The sequence below is a fragment of the Mustelus asterias genome, chromosome 7, assembly GCF_964213995.1.
Source record: "Mustelus asterias chromosome 7, sMusAst1.hap1.1, whole genome shotgun sequence".
Lineage (NCBI taxonomy): Eukaryota > Metazoa > Chordata > Chondrichthyes > Carcharhiniformes > Triakidae > Mustelus > Mustelus asterias.
The window spans coordinates 133,949,989-133,970,357 of record NC_135807.1 but is presented as its reverse complement, the minus strand read 5'-3'; the positions used below and the strand labels follow the sequence as shown (position 1 = coordinate 133,970,357).

Below are 20,369 nucleotides of genomic sequence, written 5' to 3'. Positions count from 1 at the left end.
AGAGTCAGGGACCCAGGTTCGATTCCAGCCTCAGGTCTTGTGTGGAGTTTGCACATTCTCCCTGTGTCTGCGTGGGTTTCCGCCGGGGGTTCCGGTTTCCTCCCACATTCCACAGAGATGCAGGTTAGGTGGATTACCATGCTAAATTGCCCCTTAGTATCCAAGGGTGTGTAAATTAGGTGGATTATGGTAAATGTGTGGAGATAGGATGGGGGAGAAGACCTGGGTAAGATGCTCTTTCAGAGAGTCAGTGCAGACTCGATGGGCCAACTGGCCTCATTCTGCACTGAAGGGGATTCTATAAGACACCATATTATTTTGAACATCTCCATTAAATTCTCCTTCATTTTCTTTGCTCTAAAAATTCCAGCTTCCATTGTCTCTGGATAACTGAATTCCTTCAGTCAGTAAAATGCAGTAATTTAGGATCTAGTTCCTGAATGTATAAGGAGCAGCATGGTTTGGCATGCTAAACTTTTTATTAATTACTCTGTTATTCATAACTGTTTCAGCATCGAACATCCTGCAATCTAAGGTAAGAACAAAGAGGTAGGGAAAGAAAGGAGTTTGACCAGAGTGGAAATGGGGAACAGAGTAATTTAATTGAAATGTAAGGGTAGATAAAGAATATAAACTTCACTATAACTTGCCCAACATTTGGAATTAAATGCAGCATGGAAAGGGACAGCAGTATGCTGCTTTTGTAAGTTTTGAGTAGCAGCGGTTGACTCAGACCAGCAAATCTGCAGGAAGTGCCTTCAAATGAAATTGCTTGAATTCAACTTTAAAACTTGAAATGGGGAGAATACCAAAAGAGGGTTTTGAGTCAGTAATCACTCCACTGAGATAGCCCACCTCACCCCCACAGGGCAGCATGGCGGTTAGCACTGCTGCCTCACAGCGCCAGGGACCCAGGTTCAATTCCCGGATTGGGCCACTGTGCGGAGTCTGCGCGTTCTCCCCGTGTCTGCGTGGGTTTCCTCCGGGTGCTCTGGTTTCTTCCCACAGTCCAAAGATGTGTGTGCGGGCCAGGTGGATTGGACATGCTAAATTGCCCCTTAGTGTCAGGGGGACTGGCTAGGGTAAATGCATGGGGTTACAGGGGTAGGGCCTGGGTGGGATTGTGGTCGGTGCAGACTCGATGGGCCGAATGGCCGCCTCCTGCACTATGGGGATTCTATACAGGGAACAGATAGAGAGAGGGTTGAATGGTTGACCATCCACTGGTCAGGAAAGCAAGAAGAGACGGGCTAGAGCAGTGATATTCAGAGAAAATCATCTGCTCCAACAAGTTTGAAGCATGGCTTCTTGTGCGCTGGGTAGTATTATCAAGAAGCTGTAAAGTAAATTCATGTTAATGAATGGGATGGTGAAATCCCTCCCTGTGGAATAGTTTGAAATGTGGAGTGGTTGGTTGCAGAGAAATTCTATGTCTATTCGTACTGGATTCACCAGCAGTTTGATTCTGAACATAAGCTCCTTCAAAGAAGTTTAAAGTTTATTTATTAGTGTCACAAGTAGCCTTTAACACTGCAATGAAGTTGCTGTGAAAATTCCTTAGTTGCCACTCTCTGGCACCATTTCGGGTTCACTGAGGGAGAATTTAGCGTGGCCAATGCACCTAACCAGCACGTCTTTCTGACTGTGGGAGGAAACTGGAGCACCTGGAGGAAACCCACGAAGACACGGGGAGAATGTGCAAACTCCACACAGTGACCCACGCTGGAATCAAACCCGGGTCCCTGGCACTGTGAGGCAGCAGTGGTAACCACTGTGCCACCGCACCGCACCTGTGCCACCAAAAAAGCATGACAGGTATTTACCGATTGGGCCAGAGCAGCAGTTATTACACTGATAAGTAAACATTGACCAAAATGTCAGAAGGTTAAGATAGTCGACAAACTGGCAACATGAGATGTTTGGCAGTAACACAGAACACTGAGGCCCCAAACTTGCATGCCAAGATCAATGCAGGAGGGGTGGGACTTGCATTGCATGTGTCTGTTTACATGATCCCAGTGAGAGTGGGCTGTAAAACACCCAAGAATGAACCAACAGACTATAAAGTCAAGCCAGTAACTAACCTTTATCTAGTGGGTGAGCTATTTGAGTTGAGCTGTTGTTGGGTCCTCGCTGCTCGTTAGCGTCCTGTGTTTGTCCCATTTTTGGAGGTGTTAAACTGAGGCCCAATCTGCCTGTTGGAGTGGAGACAAAAGGATTTGAGGTGTGTCTGAAGGAAGAACATGATGAGTTTCCAATGTCTTAGTCAACATGTCTCAATAGACACCAGAACACCTAATTTGCGATTTGGGAGACCCCAAATTTGGAAATTTGCTGCTGGGTATGTTTACATGAGAGTGACTACATTTTAAAAGCAAGTGTTTTGAAAATGACGTGAAAAGTGTTAAGTAACTGCAAGTTTTTTCTTTAAGTGCACGTAAGGTCAGTCGATATAATGCCCCCCCCCCCCACTGTGGGTTTGGTTTTCACAAGAGAATAATTGTGTCAGTCACACCAGTAATCATCAGTTTAATTTCCAGACGTTTGAGTTAACTGATCTCAGTAGGGGAATCAGCAGCTTGCTGCAGGTGGCCTCAACACCCACAGGGTTAGGTCAGGATAAACTAGCCATGGTCCTCTTTTCTCTTCTGCAGAGATTCAAGCAAATAACATAGCTGGTCTGACTACAAAACCAAAATGTTAGGAAGCAGTAATGTGCATTTATATCGTGTCTTTAACATAGCTGAACATCCCAAGGTGCTTTACAGGAGTAACCATTAAATGTAAATTAACACTGAGTCACATAAACAAATGCTTGGTCAACAAAGTAGGTGTTAAGTAACATTTTAAAAGAAAGGAAGGAAAGGTGGAGAGGTGTGGGGAGTGAATTCCAGAGCCTTGACAACTGAAGACATGCTGTCAATGATGGGGTGAAGTAAGTCAGGCATGTGTAAGAGGCTAGAACTGGAGGAGCGTGGCAGTTGTGAAATGTTGCAGAGCTGAAGGACGTTACAGAGATTGGCTGGGGCATTTCTCATTTAGGCCAGTCATGATGAATAGCCACTTGGGCAGGTACCAGAGGGTATCTATAGAACTAGACTGCATCAGGTCCCTTCAGGGTAGAAAAGGGAATTGGGAAAATAGTAGTCAGAAAACAGGTTAGCCACCAAACTGGATGACTTGTTGGGTTACACCACCACTTACCTACTGACACATGGCTGCACATTGGACTTGCTTTACTTTTAAATCTCTTGTATCTCTCTGATTTTCACATGCACGATAATTTTGTGGCCCCTTCACTCATGCTCATGAGACAGCAAAGATTATGCAATTCGCTGAAACCAAGAAAATTGGATGCTATTGGCACGTTGCTATTCTGACAAAAATTGCACCGGCTGCTAATCATCATGAACTGAACTTGCACCTTCTGGTTTAGGTAACTGAGACAACGATTAGTTTTACAGAGGACAGTCAGACAGATGATGAGGGCCAGATAAATCACTGTCCCAATTGTAGCCAGAGCTTCTCTTCAGGCTCCATGCTCCGTCGACATTGCCGAGAAGCCCATGGGGAGGAAAGAATCCACATATGCAACGTCTGCAGCAAAGCCTTCAAACGAGCTGCCCATCTCAAGGTAATTGAATAAAATTGAAACCCTATTGAATTCACTACTCATGTTGCAACAGTTTTATTTATTTGGGCGTCACCCCATTCTTTCAAGCTGGTGCAGCAGTAGGACATTACTTTGATTTCTTTGAGCTGTTATACCCAGCCTTTTATATCTAAACCTCTCTGTTTGCCTTTCCTCCTTTAAGACACTCCTTAAAACCTACCTCATGGACCAAGCTTTTTGGTCACCTGTCCTAGTATCTCCTTACATAACCCATGGTCAGTTTGGTTTGATCACTCCTGTGAAGCTCCTGGGGACATTTCACTGTGTTAAAGGCACTGTATAAATGAAAGTTATTATTAAGAGGCACTAGCAGATGAAAGATGTGGGTGACAGACTACCACTTGCACATTGCATCTTGAATGTATGCCCTGCTGAAATATAAGTTTGCATGAAATGCCAAAATAAATCTGTACGGTAGAATATGAGAATTTGCTTGAGTGAACAGCAGGGGTGGAATATGTGGCCGGCATTAACCTGGAGGGTGGTCTTGTGTCACGATAAACAGTATTGTTTGTCCATCGTCATGTTCCTTGACATGCAGCAGTGCTAGTCGAACCTCCTGCAGCACCATACAAACAGATAACTCTGGTCGCCACCTCTTAAACAAGCCGGGTGTACTCCTGTTATGGGTTGAGGGTGCCCTGAAATACCAAAGAGGGCACTCCTCCTCATCCAGCATTCCAGCAACCGCCGAACAGATGAGCAATCTGTGTACAACACCGCTTCTTGCCCATGCAATTCTGATCCCCGCCTGCACTTCGGAATGAAATAATAGGGAAGAAAACTCCATTCCCGACACGCCTTCCCTCCCTTCCTCTCCCCACAAAGGTTGATTGATACCAGCGTTAATTCCCCACTTAAATATTTGGGAGCCTCATCCACTGATTAGAACTTTGTCAATTACACGTTAGACCTCAGCTGGAGTGAGCTGGGCACAACCTGGGAAGTGTGTAAAGGCCATCGAAAAGGATACAGAGGACATTTACCAGAATATTATCCTGAATATGGCGGGGGAGCTTGAGTTATGAGAAGTTGGAAAAGTTGCGACTGTTTTTTTTTGGAACAGAGAAGATTAAGAGGTGACCTAATGGAGGTTTGCATAATGATGAGCAAAACTGTCCATCTGGTGAGTGGGTCAACAAGTAGAAATTATGGATTTGAAATCAATGATAAAAATATCTGGAGGGGAGATGAGATTTTTACTTTGAGTATTGTCAGAGTTTGGAACGCTCTAGCTAAAAAGTTGTAGAAGCTGATTTTTTTGGTTTGAAAGAGTGTTCAAAGACAATTGAGAAACTTGCAGGATTACACGAAAGAGGGGCTATGGATCACAGGACAGGAATGTTGGGCCAAATGGCCACCTCCCTGTGCTGCATGATACTACAACGCAAATTTGCTCTGTGCTGATAAAATTATGCCATAATTATGTATTTAGTACATTTGCATGAAGCATTTAATATTTGTGGGTGTGTGTAGTGGAATTGTAAAAATTAGAAATGTTATTTTTAATTAAAAGGACCATCTTCAGACCCACCAACCTGGACCTTCACCGAGCAGTCAGAAACCTAAACTATACAAATGTGAATCCTGCGACAAGGCGTTTGCTAAGCCCAGCCAGTTGGAGAGGCACAACCGGATCCACACAGGTACTCATCGGTTAATATCTCTGACAGTGTGGACAGTGGTGATAAGGCAGAGATGTTCCTTAAATAGATTTCTTATGGTCCATCTTAAGAAGTTTGGAAAAGAAGGTAAGAGGGGATTTAATGGAGGTGTTAAAGTTATAAGGGGTTTTGATAGAATAGAAAAAGGGGGGAGGGTTGGAAACTGTTTCCATCGGCAAGAGGGTTGATAATCAGAGGGGAGAGATTTTTGTTGGTGGCACAGTGGTTAGCACTGCTGTCTCATAGCGCCAGGTAAGTACCCGGGTTCAATTCCGGCCTTGGTCACTGTCTGTGTGGAGTCTGCATATTCTCCCCGTGTCTGCGTGGGTTTCCACCGGGTTCTCCAGTTGCCTCCCACAGTCCAAAGCTGTGCAGGATAGGTTGATTGGCCACGCTAAATTGCCCTTTAGTGTCAGGGGGGTTAGCAGGATAAATATGTAGGGTTGCAGGGATCGGGCCTGGATGTGATTGTTTTTGGTGCAGGTTCGATGGGCCGAGTGGCCTCCTGCACTGTAGGGATTCTAAATTTAAGTTAACAGGCAAAATAAACCAGAGAGCAGCTCAGAATTTTTTTTTATTCAGTGAGTCAAGATTATCTGGAATGCACTTTCTGGAAGGGTGGTGGAAATAGGTTCAGTAATGAACAGTTCAGAAAGAAATTGCCTATATACTTGACAAGGAGAAGCATTGTAGGGCTGTGGAGAAAGAGCAGGGTGTCGGACGATTTTTTTTGGCTCTTTCAGAGACCCAGTACAGGCATGATGGACCAAATGGTCACTTTCTGTGCTGTATATGACTCATCTTTAATTGTATCAAATTTGTCTCCAGGCTGAATGGTAACAGCTGCAAATTGTTTCAACTGGTGGGTATTTTTATCAGAGGCAGAGACAAAGAAAAGGTGTGAGGGGTGCTGGTGATGGTTTGAACTGTATTAACAAGCTGATTTATTTATGAATTTCAAAACCTCATTTTGAATTCTAATAACATAAGGGTGTGCATAATTTAGCCTGTGCATCTTAATCCCTCCATCCGAATTGCTATTTACTAGACACAAGATTGAAGATGATTGCAGATCTTGTACACTTATTCGGCATATGAAGACCATGATAATTTACAGTAATGTAGAAATTTCTGAACATTACTTGCTCAGAAGTAGTAATTTCTCAAATGCATAGCAATTTAACATAAGAATTATAAGGTGGTCGAAAATGCATCGGACTCGTGCACACCTCAAAGCTTTATTTAATTTGGTTTAATCTAGATTTAAAGCCACATCGGCATACGATTTAATATCTATAATTCTGACAAAGTATAAAATGACATTTTCAGTTCAATTTAAGCATTTAGATAGGAAGAGAAGTGATCTGAATTTGCCTAATAGTTCAAAATACTTTCTTCTATCTCATAGAATCCCTGCAGTGCAGAAGGAGGCTGTTCGGCCCATCGGATCTGCACCGGCTCTCTGACAGAGTTTCTTTCCCAGGTCTCTCCCCTGCCCTATCGTCATAACCTCACACATTTACCATGGCTAATCCATCTCACCTACACATCTTTGGAGTGTGGGAGGAAACCGGAGCAACTGGAGGAAACCCATGCAGGGAGAACATACAAACTCCTCACAGACAGTCGCCCAAGGCTGGAATCGAACCCGGGTCCCTGGCGCTGTAAGGCAGCAGTGCTAACTACTTATGCCACGGTGCCGCCCCTATTGTTATAAAGAGATCTTTGTTTAACAGTAATCTTGACATGATGCAGCTTTTATTATTTTTCCCCATCTCTTTTATACAAGTGTAAAGATTCTATGTACTTGTTCTATAGAATGGAATTTTTTTCATCTTTCCTACCTGATTAGTGCCCAGTAATTCTACAAGTCAACTACAACAAGGGTTTGATGCAGCATATATTTTCCCACTTTCCCTTAACCCAAATGCTGGGATAACCATTTGCTGCATTCTGCCAGTGTACCATTGTTGTACCTTTCTTGAGTGACATAGCTCGTTGGATTTAATATAGTTTTGTTCTGTGAAATTTACATCGATGGAAAATTGGATTGTGATTCCTACCACCTTCACTCCCACCCTTCCCTTGACCCCAACAGCCATTGAACTTCTTACCCAATAGATGTGATAAAACACTGGAGATAGAATTGTTTGTGCATTCTAGCCTATCCGTTTCCACTTTTTAAAAAACTTTCTTGTTCTCATGGTGAGGGCATTTTAACTATTTTCCAAAAGTTGTACTCCCTCTTTCATCCACCTAACGTGACCTCTCTGCTGCTGAGGTAGCTGGAACATAGCCTGTCCCTCAGGTCACCCCAGCACCCACTCGGCAAATGAATAAACACAGATTGTAATATCCCTTTAAATTTTATCCAAATTAGAATTTTGGGGAGTCTTGTCCTCTGAGAGTGTGGCCATGCATAAGCAATGATATTGTCCAGGCAGACATTCGTAAACAGAGAAAATTCAGTTATGGACTGAGGAAAAGGCGAAGGTATTTGGGGCTTCAGAATCATTGGGGATATGTGAAACATAGGGAGATGAGAATAGTTGGAAGATAATATTGAATCAGTACCATGATGTATATTTTATTCAGAATTAAAGAAAGTCATATAAGCAACTATAACCAAGGGTCTTAGTGTTATAAATTATTTTGATGGTAAGGTTCTATTCTTCATATCCATCAAGCGGTACAGTGGCACAATGGTTAGCACTGCTGCCTCACAGTGCTAGGGACCCGGGTTCAATTCCCGGCTTGGGCCATTGTCTGTGTGGATTTCCTCCGGGTGCTCTGGTTTCCTCCCACAGTCTGAAAGACGTGCTGGTTAGGTGTATTGACCCGAACAGGCTCCAGAGTGTGGCAACTAGGGAAATTTTGCAGTAACTTCATTGCAGTAAGCTTTACTTGTGACTGATAAATAAACTTTAACACTCGAGAGCAGCGAAAGTGGTTCTATCTATAGTAGGTTTAAATAATGATGAGTCAATTTCCCCGCACAAAGCTCCATTTGAATAGTCATTACTTGTTGGTGCTTAGATCTTTGTGTTCAAAATGCTCACTATTGAATCTTGTTTATTGAGAGACCCTGGACGTGTACCTGTTCAGATATCATTGTTCCACATTCACTTTAAAAATTTCCATTTGAAAGGGTGCTGCTACTTCAATGTGACGCAATCAGTGGGAAAGTTATTTTTTTATTTGGGACACCACCTTTGACAAATTTGGCCTTTATGTAAACACAATTCTGCATTCCTCCATTTGGTGTTTCCTCCCAATAACACAGCTACAATTAGAACTCAGTAATGTGAGGGAATTATAAGATTCCGGCCTGTTACTTTACTGCGCAATCCTTTATTGATACTCACTTGAATGCTGCCCTTTCACATGGCTATCTAATGCTGTGTTGGAACTACAACATTGATGACTGTAAATTGGATATTGTATAATTTCCTGTTAATAATTAGGTTTGCGTCTTGGAAGTTAAGGGGAGAGAACTTCCATGCCCAGCTAGATTGAATGCCCACTTGAAAAAGATGATAGAACGCAGTGCTCCGTTATGCCTTCGGAACCCAGATCCCCACGAAAGTTGTTTTAATTTTAGAATGTAATAAAGATTAACTTGTACGCCTTTGCCAGAAACTTTCAAGACCATTTTAACTTGCTGGTGTATCTTGTAAGAATGGATGCAGATATGTTTGAGAATGGTTATTGTAACTGAAAGTATTTGTGCTGTTTTGCAGGTGAACGGCCTTTTCAGTGCAATCTCTGTGAAAAAGCCTTCAACCAAAAAAATGCACTACAAGTACATATGAAGAAACATACTGGTGAGAGACCGTATAAATGTGATTATTGCGGGATCTCTTTCACACAAAAAGGCAATATGAAGATTCATATGAAGAGGGCGCATGGCTTTCCAGGTTAGTGTTACAGTGATTGCAACTGTGAACCATTCTGCAAAACAAAAGTACAAATGTTACTGGTCGGGGTGAGTGGACAGGGTAGGTTGGAGTGGGGGAGGGGGCAATTTTTAAAAGGTAAATCGCCCAGAGTTGAATCTCTTGTAGGGGTGACTGATTCAACTCTGAAACTGCTGCAAAATCTCTCTGACCACTCCCCGGTTAGAGGTTACGTGCATGTCAGATGATTGTACTAAACCCGCAACTCCAAAATCTCACTGTTCCCGCACACTGACAGTATAGAGGCTCAGCAGATGATCATGGGATATTAGTCTCTTGCTCTTAGATGTATGTAAGTGCAAGTAGCATCATAGAATTGTTACAGCACAGGAGGAGGCTATTTGGCCCATCATATCTGCGCTGGCTTTGTAAATAAGCAGTGCACCTGTGCCATTCTCCTGCCTTCTCCTCATATTCTTCAGGAGAGATATGAAGGCATTAGAGTGAGTACACATTCTTCCTTTTCAGATAATAACCCAATTCCCTCTTGAATGCCTTGGTTGAACCTGCTTCCACCACACTATCAGGCAGTGCAGATCCTAATCACTCGCTGCGTGAATAAGTTTCTCCTCATAACTCCACTGTTTCTCCTCATAACTCCACTGTTTCTTCTACCAGTGACCTTAAATAATTGCCCTCTTATTTTCGATCATTCAAACAGATTTTCTCTATCTACTCTGTCCGGACTCTAATGATTTTGAATACCTCTATCAAACCTCCTCTGTAACTTCACTTCCCCAAGGAAAACTCTCCCAACTTTACCAATCTATCTGTGTAACTGAAATTCCTCCTCAAATTGTGGAGGATTTGTGGAGGAAAGTAAATTGGGATTGTAATTTATATATTTGTGACTACGCTTATCCCACAATGTGTTTGCTTGAGAGAGAAGTAGCTATTACATTACATCATCATCACCCAACTGGAATGGCTGCTGTAAAAATAATTTTGCTGCTGCATTCAAATCTGTAACTCAACCTTCATGTTCGAGTTATTTCGCGCAAGTTTACATTTGTTGGATAAAAAGAATGAGGAATGAAGTGCCTTTTTTGAATGTGCAACTTGCGTTGGGGGAACCAATTTCCAGCCAAAACCTCTGTTCACCCCCACCTTAATCCAGATTGGCACCAACTGCTACTGAGTGCCCAGAGCGCCCATCTGAAACAGGCACTGGGTCTCTGGAATGTACTAGTCAGGGCCTGATTTGTGTTCACGTTATACCCCTCCCCGGGCTTAGCTATACACCGACTGGGTGCCAGACTGTGACATGCAGTTGGTGTCCACAGCTCAGCACAGTGGCATAGTGGTTAGCGTTTATGCCTCACAGCGCCAGGGACCCAGGTTTCAATTCCAGCCTTGGGTGACTGTGTGGAGTTTGCACGTTCTCCCCACATCTGCGTGGGTTTCCACCTGGTGCTCCGCTTTTCTCCCACAGTCCAAAGATGTGCAGGTTAGGTGGATTGGCCATGCTAAGTTGCCCCTTAGTGTCCAAAGATGTGTAGGTTAGGGGGATTAGCAGGGTAAACATATGGCGTTACAGGACTAAGGCCTGAGTGGGGTACTCTGTCAGAGAGTTGGTGCTGACTTGATGGGCCAGATGGCCCCTTCTGCACCGTAGGTATTCTATGATAACGTGAATATGAGGCACGATACCCAATTTGGAGTGAACCTCAGACCTTCGTTCAAGGTGCTGCATCACCCTTGCACCAGAAATTGCCACAAATCCAATTTCTCCCTCCCCAATTATTAGCAGGTAATTTTAATTTTATTAACTGACCTACTTAGCAGGGGAAAGAGTCTTTAGCTACAATATTGGAAGCTGTGTATAATTAATACACATCTTTCGGGGTGGTCGAAAGATCTAATAGTTACTTGAGCTGAAAAGATTTTCTTTTTGTTTGGTTCTGTAGGTGGTGGTCAGGACACAGGAAGTAGCCAAGAACAAGAAGGAGATGATGTAAGCCGAGGCCTTGACCTGGTGGAAGTTGTCCCAGAATCTTCTACCGAATGGCACTGTAGGATAGCAAATGTATTCCATTAACTTATTTCCTCCGCACACTGCTTGAGTGCAAGAAGTTGCATGTTCAGCACACTTTTCCTGCAGGTCAAATTGTTTTGACTGGCCTTCTTTATTCTGTGTCAGGAGTTTGAAAGGTACCACACCCGTGTCGTGCACAAAGACCAAACTGGGCACCAGGTTTGCGTATCAAAGTATAAATAAACTGCTGAAACAAGGGACTGTCCTTGAGCTTAAAGGGCTAAAATTATGAAGTACTTAGCATATGTCCAGCCAGCATGCAATGCTAAATGGTATTCTGAAGCGAAAGGGGATGACCTCCAAGTTCAAGAAAATGCAGGATAATGAAGTGTACCGACACACACATGCGCGCGCGCACACGTACACACACGATCTATTTGGAAGGCCCGTTGCGGAGGAAAGCATCGGCTGGTTCCTGCTGTGCAGGGCGCAGTCACTGCTGTGTGGTATCAAGAGTAGCACTTGCAGACCTGAATTAGAATTGGCCTGATTGGCTCAGTCAGAGTAATGGGCGGGGGAGGGGGCGAGCCGTGCTCCTCAACTCCCATCGCCTGACCGTTTCCAACGCTCTGCCGCCGGTCAGGGAAATCAGCTGCCGTGCTCCCAGAGGACTTTTAATTACGATCTGCCTGGTAGTTACTCCGAACGTTTTAACTCATCTGTAGTGTTATGACTTGCCACTGAGTGTGACTGACTTTTCAGAATCTATAATTATTCCGTGTATCAGAATAAATAGCCGACTGTGTAAAGGTGAATTTTGTTGCATTCCAAAGATTATTTTTATAGTTGTTCCCCACTTTAAGTATGTAGCACAAACGTTTTGTGCATTTGATAAAAAACTATAGTCTCTGGATCGGAGGCTTGTACATAGCTGTATATATGGACTACATTCTAAGGCTAAGGTATTTTCGGTTTGCACTGTTGCTACATGGGCACTTCTTTCCAGTATTGTACTTTCCTCATTGTATTATATAATAATGTTATTCCCCCCCCACCCCGCCTCTCCCTCCCCACCCCTATATAACCTTGTGCATCATTTTTTGATTTAACTTTGAAACATGCTGTAAAAAAAATGTGACATTTGTAAAACCCGCTAGCATATAAATATAACAAGAAGCATCTTAAATGGTGATCAAAGGATGACCCTTTCCTCTGTCTCCAATGGAGCTTTTTTTGGTTTAACAATTTAAGTGCTTTGTATATAAATTGTATAATTTGTGACACAAGGGGTATTTTTTTTGTAAGTATATGTAATGTATTTAAATCAAGATATTTCAAATAATACTATTGGTTTTTAATAACCAGTTTTGTGTTTTTTTTAAAAATCATTTCAAATTATTCCACCTGTTGTGATGCATTTTGTTTTTAGGGGAATGCATTGTTTCCTAGTTTGTTCTCCCATCTCTTCTGGAGGTGCCGACTTTCACTAGGGAATGTTCCACGAGAGCTTTGGAGAAATTATTATTCGTAATCTGTATGTCAGACAGTTTAGTGGGGCAGCAAGCTGTTTGATTGTGGACAATTTTCCACCAGGGTCAACAGATAGAAATTAGAAATGTGTAAACAGAAAAGCGCGACAGAATGAGCAGCGTCACTGGAGAGAAACAGAGTGGATGGCCGGAACTCTACCACCTCACCCGCCAAGGAATCAGAGCGGGTGAGGGTCCAACAATGGAAATCTCCGTTGACCTCGAACGGGAATTTCCGTTCTCGTCCGAACAAGGTCGTAAAATCCCACCTGATGTTTCAGGTCCATGAACTTGCGTCGAGAGTAGGTTTAACAGTTTTACACAAGATAGGGAGGCGAGGGAAAGGACAAAGGGCGAAGGTAAGTGATCGAGTGGAAAACAGAAGTGATTTAAATGACATAAGAGATTATGGTTAAGGCTAAGGGGGTTGGTGTTTGGAAAAGTAAAGAAACTAAAGCTTTCTTGGATGGCACAGTGGTTAGCACTGCTGCCTCACAGCGCCAGGGACCGGAGTTTAATTCCGGCCTTGGGTGGACTGTCTGTGTGGGGTTTGCACGTTCTCCCCATATCTATGAGTTTCCTCCGGATGCTCCGGTTTCCTCCCATAGTCCAAAGATGTGTTGGTTAGGTGGAATAGCTATTATAAATGTGTGGGATCACAGGAATAGGGTGGGGTGCTAGGTAAAATGCTCTTTCAGAGAATTGATGCAGATTCAATGGGCTGAATGGCGGCCTTCTCCTGCACTGTAGGGATTCTATGATTCTATCGAAAAGCTGTGTCTAGAAGAGGTGTGACAGTAGCTGCAGAAAAAAAGAACTAACACCTGCTTCTGCTTAAGTACTTAAAATCTGAATTTATTGATAACTAATAACTAATTAAAGTTTCTATGATTCATTGTTGCGTCTGGAAGATTGAAAAGTGTGGAATAGAAATTGGAGCCGGAACTGATTTTTGTTCATTTCTCTCCCCCCATTCCTAGGCCTGAGGTACACTGTGCAATTGTTGCACCCCTCAACCCCATTCTCAGCTATCTCATTACACTTGATAATTTATTTATTCATGGGATGGCGGGTGTCACTGGCTAGGTCAACAATTATGACCTATCTACCCTTGACAAAGAGTTATCGAGCTGATGTCTAAAACTGCTACAGTCTGTGTGGGTAAGTACTGTAAGAGTTTTAACAACGCCAGGTTAAAGTCCTCTCCGGCACATTTCCACTCCATCTGACGAAGGAGCAGCGCTCCGAAAGCGAATGGTATTTGCTACCAAATAAACCTGTTGGACTTTAACCTGGTGTTGTTAAAACTCTTACTGTGTTCACCCCAGTCCAACGCCGGCATCTCCACATCATGGGTAAGTACTCCCATAGGGCCGTTATGGAGTTCCAGAATGTTGTCACAACAAAAGCAGCCAATATGTTTCCAAGGCAGAATGGTGTCCCCATGTCCCTGCTGACTTTGTTCTTCCAGGCAGTACAGGTAATACGTTTGGTGAGTTGCTGAAGTGAATCTTGTAGATGGTACACAAAGGTGTACTGGCGATGGAGAGAGTGGATATTTAAGGTGGTGGATGGGGGTGCCAATCAAGCAGCTGCTTTGTCCTAGATGGAGCTGCACTCATCCAGGCAAGTGGTATTCCATCACACTCCTGACTTGTGCCTTGTAGATGGTGGGCAGGCTTTGGGGAATCAGGAGATGAGTGACTCGCTGCAGAATTCCCACATGATGTCATAGCCACAGAATTTATACAGCTCGTCCATTTCAGTTCATGATCAAGGGTGGCCCCCAAGATGTTGATGGGGGGAGGGGGCTTTATTGACGAAGCAGCAGATGATTGTTGGCCTCAGACACTACCCTGAAGAACTCTTGTACCAAAATTTGTGGCTGAAATGATTGGCCTGCAATTATGACAATCATCTTCCTTTGCTAGTTGTGAGATCAGCCAGTGGAGAGTAAGCTTTCCCCCCAATTCCCACTCGGTTCCCTTGATTCCGCACTCATTCAAAAGCTGCACTCGCCATCTGCTGCTATCCCAGTCTGACATCTATGCTCTGGTCAATAGTGGTGCTACTGAGCCATTCTTGATGTTGTACGTTAAAGTTTCCCACCTAGAATACATTCTATTCCTTTGCTTGACACAATGCTTCTTCCAACTGGTTTCCAACATGATCTTCCAGTTTAGAGGGTAATAGTTATTAATCAAAAAGGCTTCATGGAGTCCAGAGTAAATGTTGAAGACTCCCAGGAATACGCCCGCCTGGCTATATCACTGTGCCACCACCCATGGTGGGTCTAACATGCCAGTGGTTAGGACATAGCTAGGGATGGGAAGGGAGGAATCTTGAGATGTTATTTGCCTGTATGGGTGCAACTAAGTAAGGCTTTTGTTTAAGTAGTTTGTGGGACAGCTCTCCCAATTTTGGCACAAGTCCCCAGATGTTAGTGAAGAGAACTTTCTGTGGTTGACTGGACTCTTTCATGTTTCAAGGCTTGCCTGTCAAGTTTTATTTATTATACCTTAGTGTATTGGTTTCAGTGGCACAGTGGTTAGCACTGCTGCCTCAGTGCCAGGGATCCAGGTTCAATTCCGGTGTCTGACTAGAGTCTACAGTCTTCGTGGGTTTCCTCCGGGGGCACTGGCTTCCTCCCACTCTCCACAAAGATATGCAGGTTAGGTGGATTCGCCATCCTAAATTGCCCCTTAGTGTCCCTAGATGTGTAGGATTGGAGTAAATGCGTGGAGTTGCAGGGATAGGACCTGGATGGGATGCTCTGTCGGAGTGTCAGTGCAAACCCAATGGGCTGAATGGCCTCCTGCACTGAAGAGAATTCTGTGTTACAACTGTGTGGCTTGCCAGGAAATTTTGGAGGCAGTTAAGAATCAACTACATTGCAGTGAATCTGAAGTCACAATATGGCCAGACTAAGTAATTGCCTTCCCTAAATGGCATTTCGGGGGGGGGGGGGGTGGAGGTTGGGGGCTTTTACATTAATCCAGTTAGCCACCATTACTGATGCTCGCTTTTTAATTCCAGGTTTGTTTAATTCACTGAATTCTCCATGTGCTACACTGGAATGAAAACTCATGTTGCCAGATCTTTAGTCAGGTCCCACAACCAGGGGACTATCCCTGCTACTATCCCTAGTGGGAGGAAAGAAAGCCAAATGGGTAAATCTGTTTTGTTGCATCATAGAATCCCTACAGTGCAGAAGGAGGCCATTCGGCCCATCGAGCCTGCACCGACAACAATCTCACCCAGGCCGTATTTACCCTGCTAATCCTCTGACACTAAGGGGCAATTTAGAATGGCCAATCAACTTAACCCGCAAATCTTTGGACTGGGAGGAAACCAGAGCACCCAGCGGAAACCCACGCAGACACCTTGAATGTGAGACCATATTGGCTGGATTTCCTTGTCAAATCATAAGATTGAAATGTTTACTGGGCAATGGGGAAGAGACTAACTGGACAGCTCTTTCAAAGAGTCATCACAGGCACGGTGACTGTGCCTTTTTACCGAAAGTCTTTTAACTATCATTTTTAGCATCACCAGCAATATACTTTTTTTTCAGTCCCTTTCAAGTTCTGATTATCCTCTTAATGTTCTTCTGTTCCCATCCCCATAGATCTGTTCCCCATTCATCTTGTAGGATTTGTGGAACTTGGCTTATTCTCTTCAATTTTTGTGTTAATCCATCAAGGTTCATGTTTATGCAAGTGTAAGAGCTCTGCACAGAATAATGGAGAACAGCAATGGTGTTCCAGTGCTGAGTGGACCAGAGAGAGGGTTTTGAATACCATGTCACAAGTGGCAACTCTGTCCTTGGGCATAACAAAGGGTAGAGGCCCAACCACTGAAGTCTTTTTACTGGCCAGCACTTTGCCTGTTACTGCTGAGATCTTGCATTCCACGCTAAAGGAGACTTGTTTATCTGGGGAGAAAAGGGGTTCCGAGGATTGGCCTGAATTCACCCCCAACAAGCAGGCTTTGTGCTCTTTAACGATAGGCAGGGATCTGGCCCCACATCAATTCCAGTACTCCTTGGTTAAGTTATGGCAGGAGAGGGAATAGATGAGGGCTTGACATGGGCTGATGGCCTATCCTTTTGCAGCGATTAATCAACCACAGTCCTATAAGGAAATTCAAAACACTGCGTGGATTGGCGAAGCAGATTGGTGCCACTTTGACATTTATTATACCTTACAAGAACAGTATTTGATTTATTATTGTCACATGCATCGAGATACAGTGAAAAGTATTGTTTTGTGTGTTATACATACATATCATACCATACATAGTCGCAAAGAGTTGCCACGCTCCGGCGCCATCTTCAAACATGGATGTGACCAACCCACAGTGAGATCAATAACATCCCCATTCTCTCTCGACGACTCTGTAACCTCCTCCAGCCCCTACAACACACACTATCTCTGTAACCTGCTGCAATCCTTACAACCCTCCCTATCTCTGTAACTTGCTGCAACTCTTACTTCGCTGTAACCTCTTCCAGCTTCTTCAACCCTACCTCTGTAACCCTTCCAGCCCTCCCTATCTGTAAGCTCCTCCACCCCCCTACTCTTCCCCCACACCCCTACTCTTCCCCCACAACCCCGTCTCTAACCTGCGGCAGCTCTTACAACTCTCCCTGTCGTTGTGACCTCTTGCAGCCCCTACAACACTCCCTATATCTGTAACGTCCTACAGTTCAAGTTATCATGGTGGCACAAGCCAGCTTTGTGAAGAAGACCCTGCCTAGGACTATAGATGATGAGGCTCAAGGGCTGCTTTTAAGCACAAAGCCTAGTCAATCACTCGTTGGTACACCAGCCCGACTTTTCCTCAACAACTGGAGTTCCCTCTTGCTAGTAGTGACTGCCATCAACTTCAGACATAAGCTTTTGCCTTGTGAAAATCCGAATATATTACATGACTGAATCCCTCTTGTGCGAGTGTTTGTAACATGCATACAAAATAACTGACAATGACCTTTGCCGTTGAATTATAATTGTAACTTTATTTTAACGGGACAAACACAGTGTGTTTAGGTGCATTATTTTATTTTACATATACATTCAGAAACAACACTTATTCACACATGATCACTCAGCTTTTCCTAGTATGTATTCCCTACAAGCATGTTACCATACATAAACTGGCAATAGATTGGAAAACCAACGTTAATAATGACTCCACATCCACCCGCCCATTCATTTTTCAACATAATCGATTAGAGAATGCAAGAAAGAGCAGGTGGTGGCTGAAGGTGCGTCTCACGTCACCCACCGGATTCTAAATCACAAATGACAGAGGAAACATTTCTAATTGAAGAGCAGCAGTAGCAGCAGGATTCAGTACTGAGGAGAGATGTGGATGGTTTGCATTTGTTCTGCATCTCCAGTAGAAAATGTCTGGCACCGCCTGAAGAATACTAACATTTTTCTATCGGGATCTGGGAAAAGTGTACGCCACACCCTAATTAAAATATCTGGGAGAGGGTTCTTTTAGTGTTGTATTTGTACAGTGCATATTAGCATTGTTTACAAGTGCAGAGGCATTTTGCCCTTGTGCCATGCTTGGGAGATGTAGATGCCAGTTATCGCATGTAAGCTGTCAAAGTTGACCACTAGTCACCTTGAGGTTGTGACAAGTATAAAGTTGCCATCTTATGCGCTAGGAGTTACAAAAGAAAATGATCAGGGATATACGTGTAAGTATATGAAGGTAATAAAATATTATTTCACTTACAAGAACAGTGCAATTGAAAAGAGCGGTCGCATAGGAATGGTCTATTGTCCATACCCACGGAATTTAGTTAATCGAACAATCGTCCTCAGTGCTACAAGAGTTAGCATTAGTTTCAGGTTAGTCCAATACGCTTGGTGTTCCCAGCTTTGCAACACGTAAATGCTGCTCACCTTTGTTACAGCACCCTTAAAGTTTACATGGTGTGTGGAGGGGGAGGAATGGTTCAGCAGCTTTAACACTCTATGGAACGGTTTCCTTTGGCCCAAGCAACAAATGGCAATTTGTGTTCGAATTGGAGTTTAATGATCTGCATAACAACTGCCGGACAACTTTACGTCTTTATCGTGCTAAAACATTTAGTAAAACATTAGCAATGATCTTAATATTGTTTTATCGGAAACTCTGCCTGGTAGATGCAGTGGAAAATAGCCTTGCCTATGTCAAGATGCAATAAGCTTTGTCGAAGAGCGTTTGGTTCTTTATTTCTATATCTATAGAAAAGGCAGTCGAAAAGAAAGTTTAAAGAACGTTGGCCCTTCACAGATCATGTTTAAGGCCATAACTATGGGGTGAATGTAAAATATTCCACTTAACATACAACTCAAAGTACTCCTGCTCAAATCACTTTTTTTGTTCAGATTATCCAGTGATTCAAATTAAGAAATTTAAATAAAGTGTTTTTTTTTGCTTTAAAATAATCAAGTTAACATAATTTGGATGAAGCAACCTTGCAGTAAGAACAAGCAGGCTATAAACCCAATTGGTAATGGATCATTTTTGTTTGCCAGTTGTTTTTTGAGGGGTGGAGTAAGTGCCAGTTAATATGTGAAGTGATAAAGACTGTTAATTATAGGACACCAAGCAAGGATATTGTTTCCTTTTTTTTGAAGCATTCCTTTCCGCTGCACTCAGTGATGTGGATTTAACGTCTGGCGGGTGAACCTTCTTTCTTCCCCTGTTTGGAACAAAAAGGAGGATAGAACACTAATGAAGGTACACGTACAATTGATAAGCAGAAGATGATCAACAGAAGGTGCTGGGGACATTCCATAGGTCGGTCAGCACTTTGGACCTTGAGATACTGGGGTCTAAATTTGTTAGTGCACCAAACAAGACTCAATCCATCCACGGATCTCACCATCATAATTCAGGCAAGCCATGGGTGTCAGTCAGAACCACAGCCTCAGATGCTGGAATCTGAAACAAAAGCAGAAAATATTGGAGAAACTCAGCAGATCTGACAGCATCTGTGGAGAGAGAACAGAGCCAACATTCCTTACCCGGTCTGGCAGACATGTGACTCCAGACCTGCTGAGTTTCTCCAGCATTTTCTACCACTGCTCCTTATGTTAAATGTATAAAACAAGCACAGCGACGTTAAATTTAGACCCCGTAAACTCGCCTGTTTTCTCCACACGTCGACTGACCTGCCTAAAGTCTTTGCAGCTTTTTTCCAATATTTTTTGCTTTGGATCTCCAGCAACTGCAGATTTTATTTTTAACTTCCTGACAGCACCAGAACTCTGGTTATCATTCCGTGCACGTTACAACACTTGCACTCTGCATTCTCTTAAATTACTGTTTAAACATGCTAATGTGATTGTATGAAATACCTCTTAACTTAATTAGATTCTTAACCGGCTTTAATGCAGTAATGCCTTTACTAAATTAGCAGAAAGAAAGGAATGCATCCATCAATCATATGGCACAGCCAAGTGTCGATCCCATGTACTTATTTAAATTAAAAGATAGCATGCCCTACATAAAGTATTGAAGATATCACTTAATTAGCAACTATTTGAGTTCAAGAGATGGTCTGGGTGA

The 20,369-nt window shown here is 43.3% G+C and overlaps 2 protein-coding genes across 6 annotated transcripts in view; one reads left to right on the top strand and one right to left on the bottom strand.

Moving 5' to 3' along the window:
• LOC144495959 (zinc finger protein 236) overlaps positions 1–12,665 on the top strand; it is a 122,020-nt gene extending 109,355 nt beyond the window's left edge. Inside the window, exons 29-32 of one of the 3 annotated variants that reach the window (XM_078216858.1) lie at positions 3,437–3,634; positions 5,190–5,319; positions 9,078–9,254; positions 11,201–12,665. In XM_078216858.1, coding sequence (XP_078072984.1) covers positions 3,437–3,634; positions 5,190–5,319; positions 9,078–9,254; positions 11,201–11,331 — 636 coding nt within the window. In that variant the 3' untranslated portion in view covers positions 11,332–12,665. Of the gene's footprint in view, positions 1–3,436; positions 3,635–5,189; positions 5,320–6,745; positions 6,973–9,077; positions 9,255–11,200 lie in introns of those variants that run through there. The other 2 variants (XM_078216856.1, XM_078216857.1) reach the window with 2 other exon arrangements.
• Positions 12,666–16,957: 4,292 nt separating this feature from the next.
• LOC144495960 (myelin basic protein-like) overlaps positions 16,958–20,369 on the bottom strand; it is a 186,975-nt gene continuing 183,563 nt past the window's right edge. For all 3 annotated transcript variants that reach the window (XM_078216859.1, XM_078216861.1, XM_078216860.1), the window contains one exon: positions 16,958–19,500. In XM_078216859.1, the coding sequence (XP_078072985.1) occupies positions 19,468–19,500 (33 nt within the window). In that variant the 3' untranslated portion in view covers positions 16,958–19,467. The remainder of the gene's footprint in view (positions 19,501–20,369) is intronic.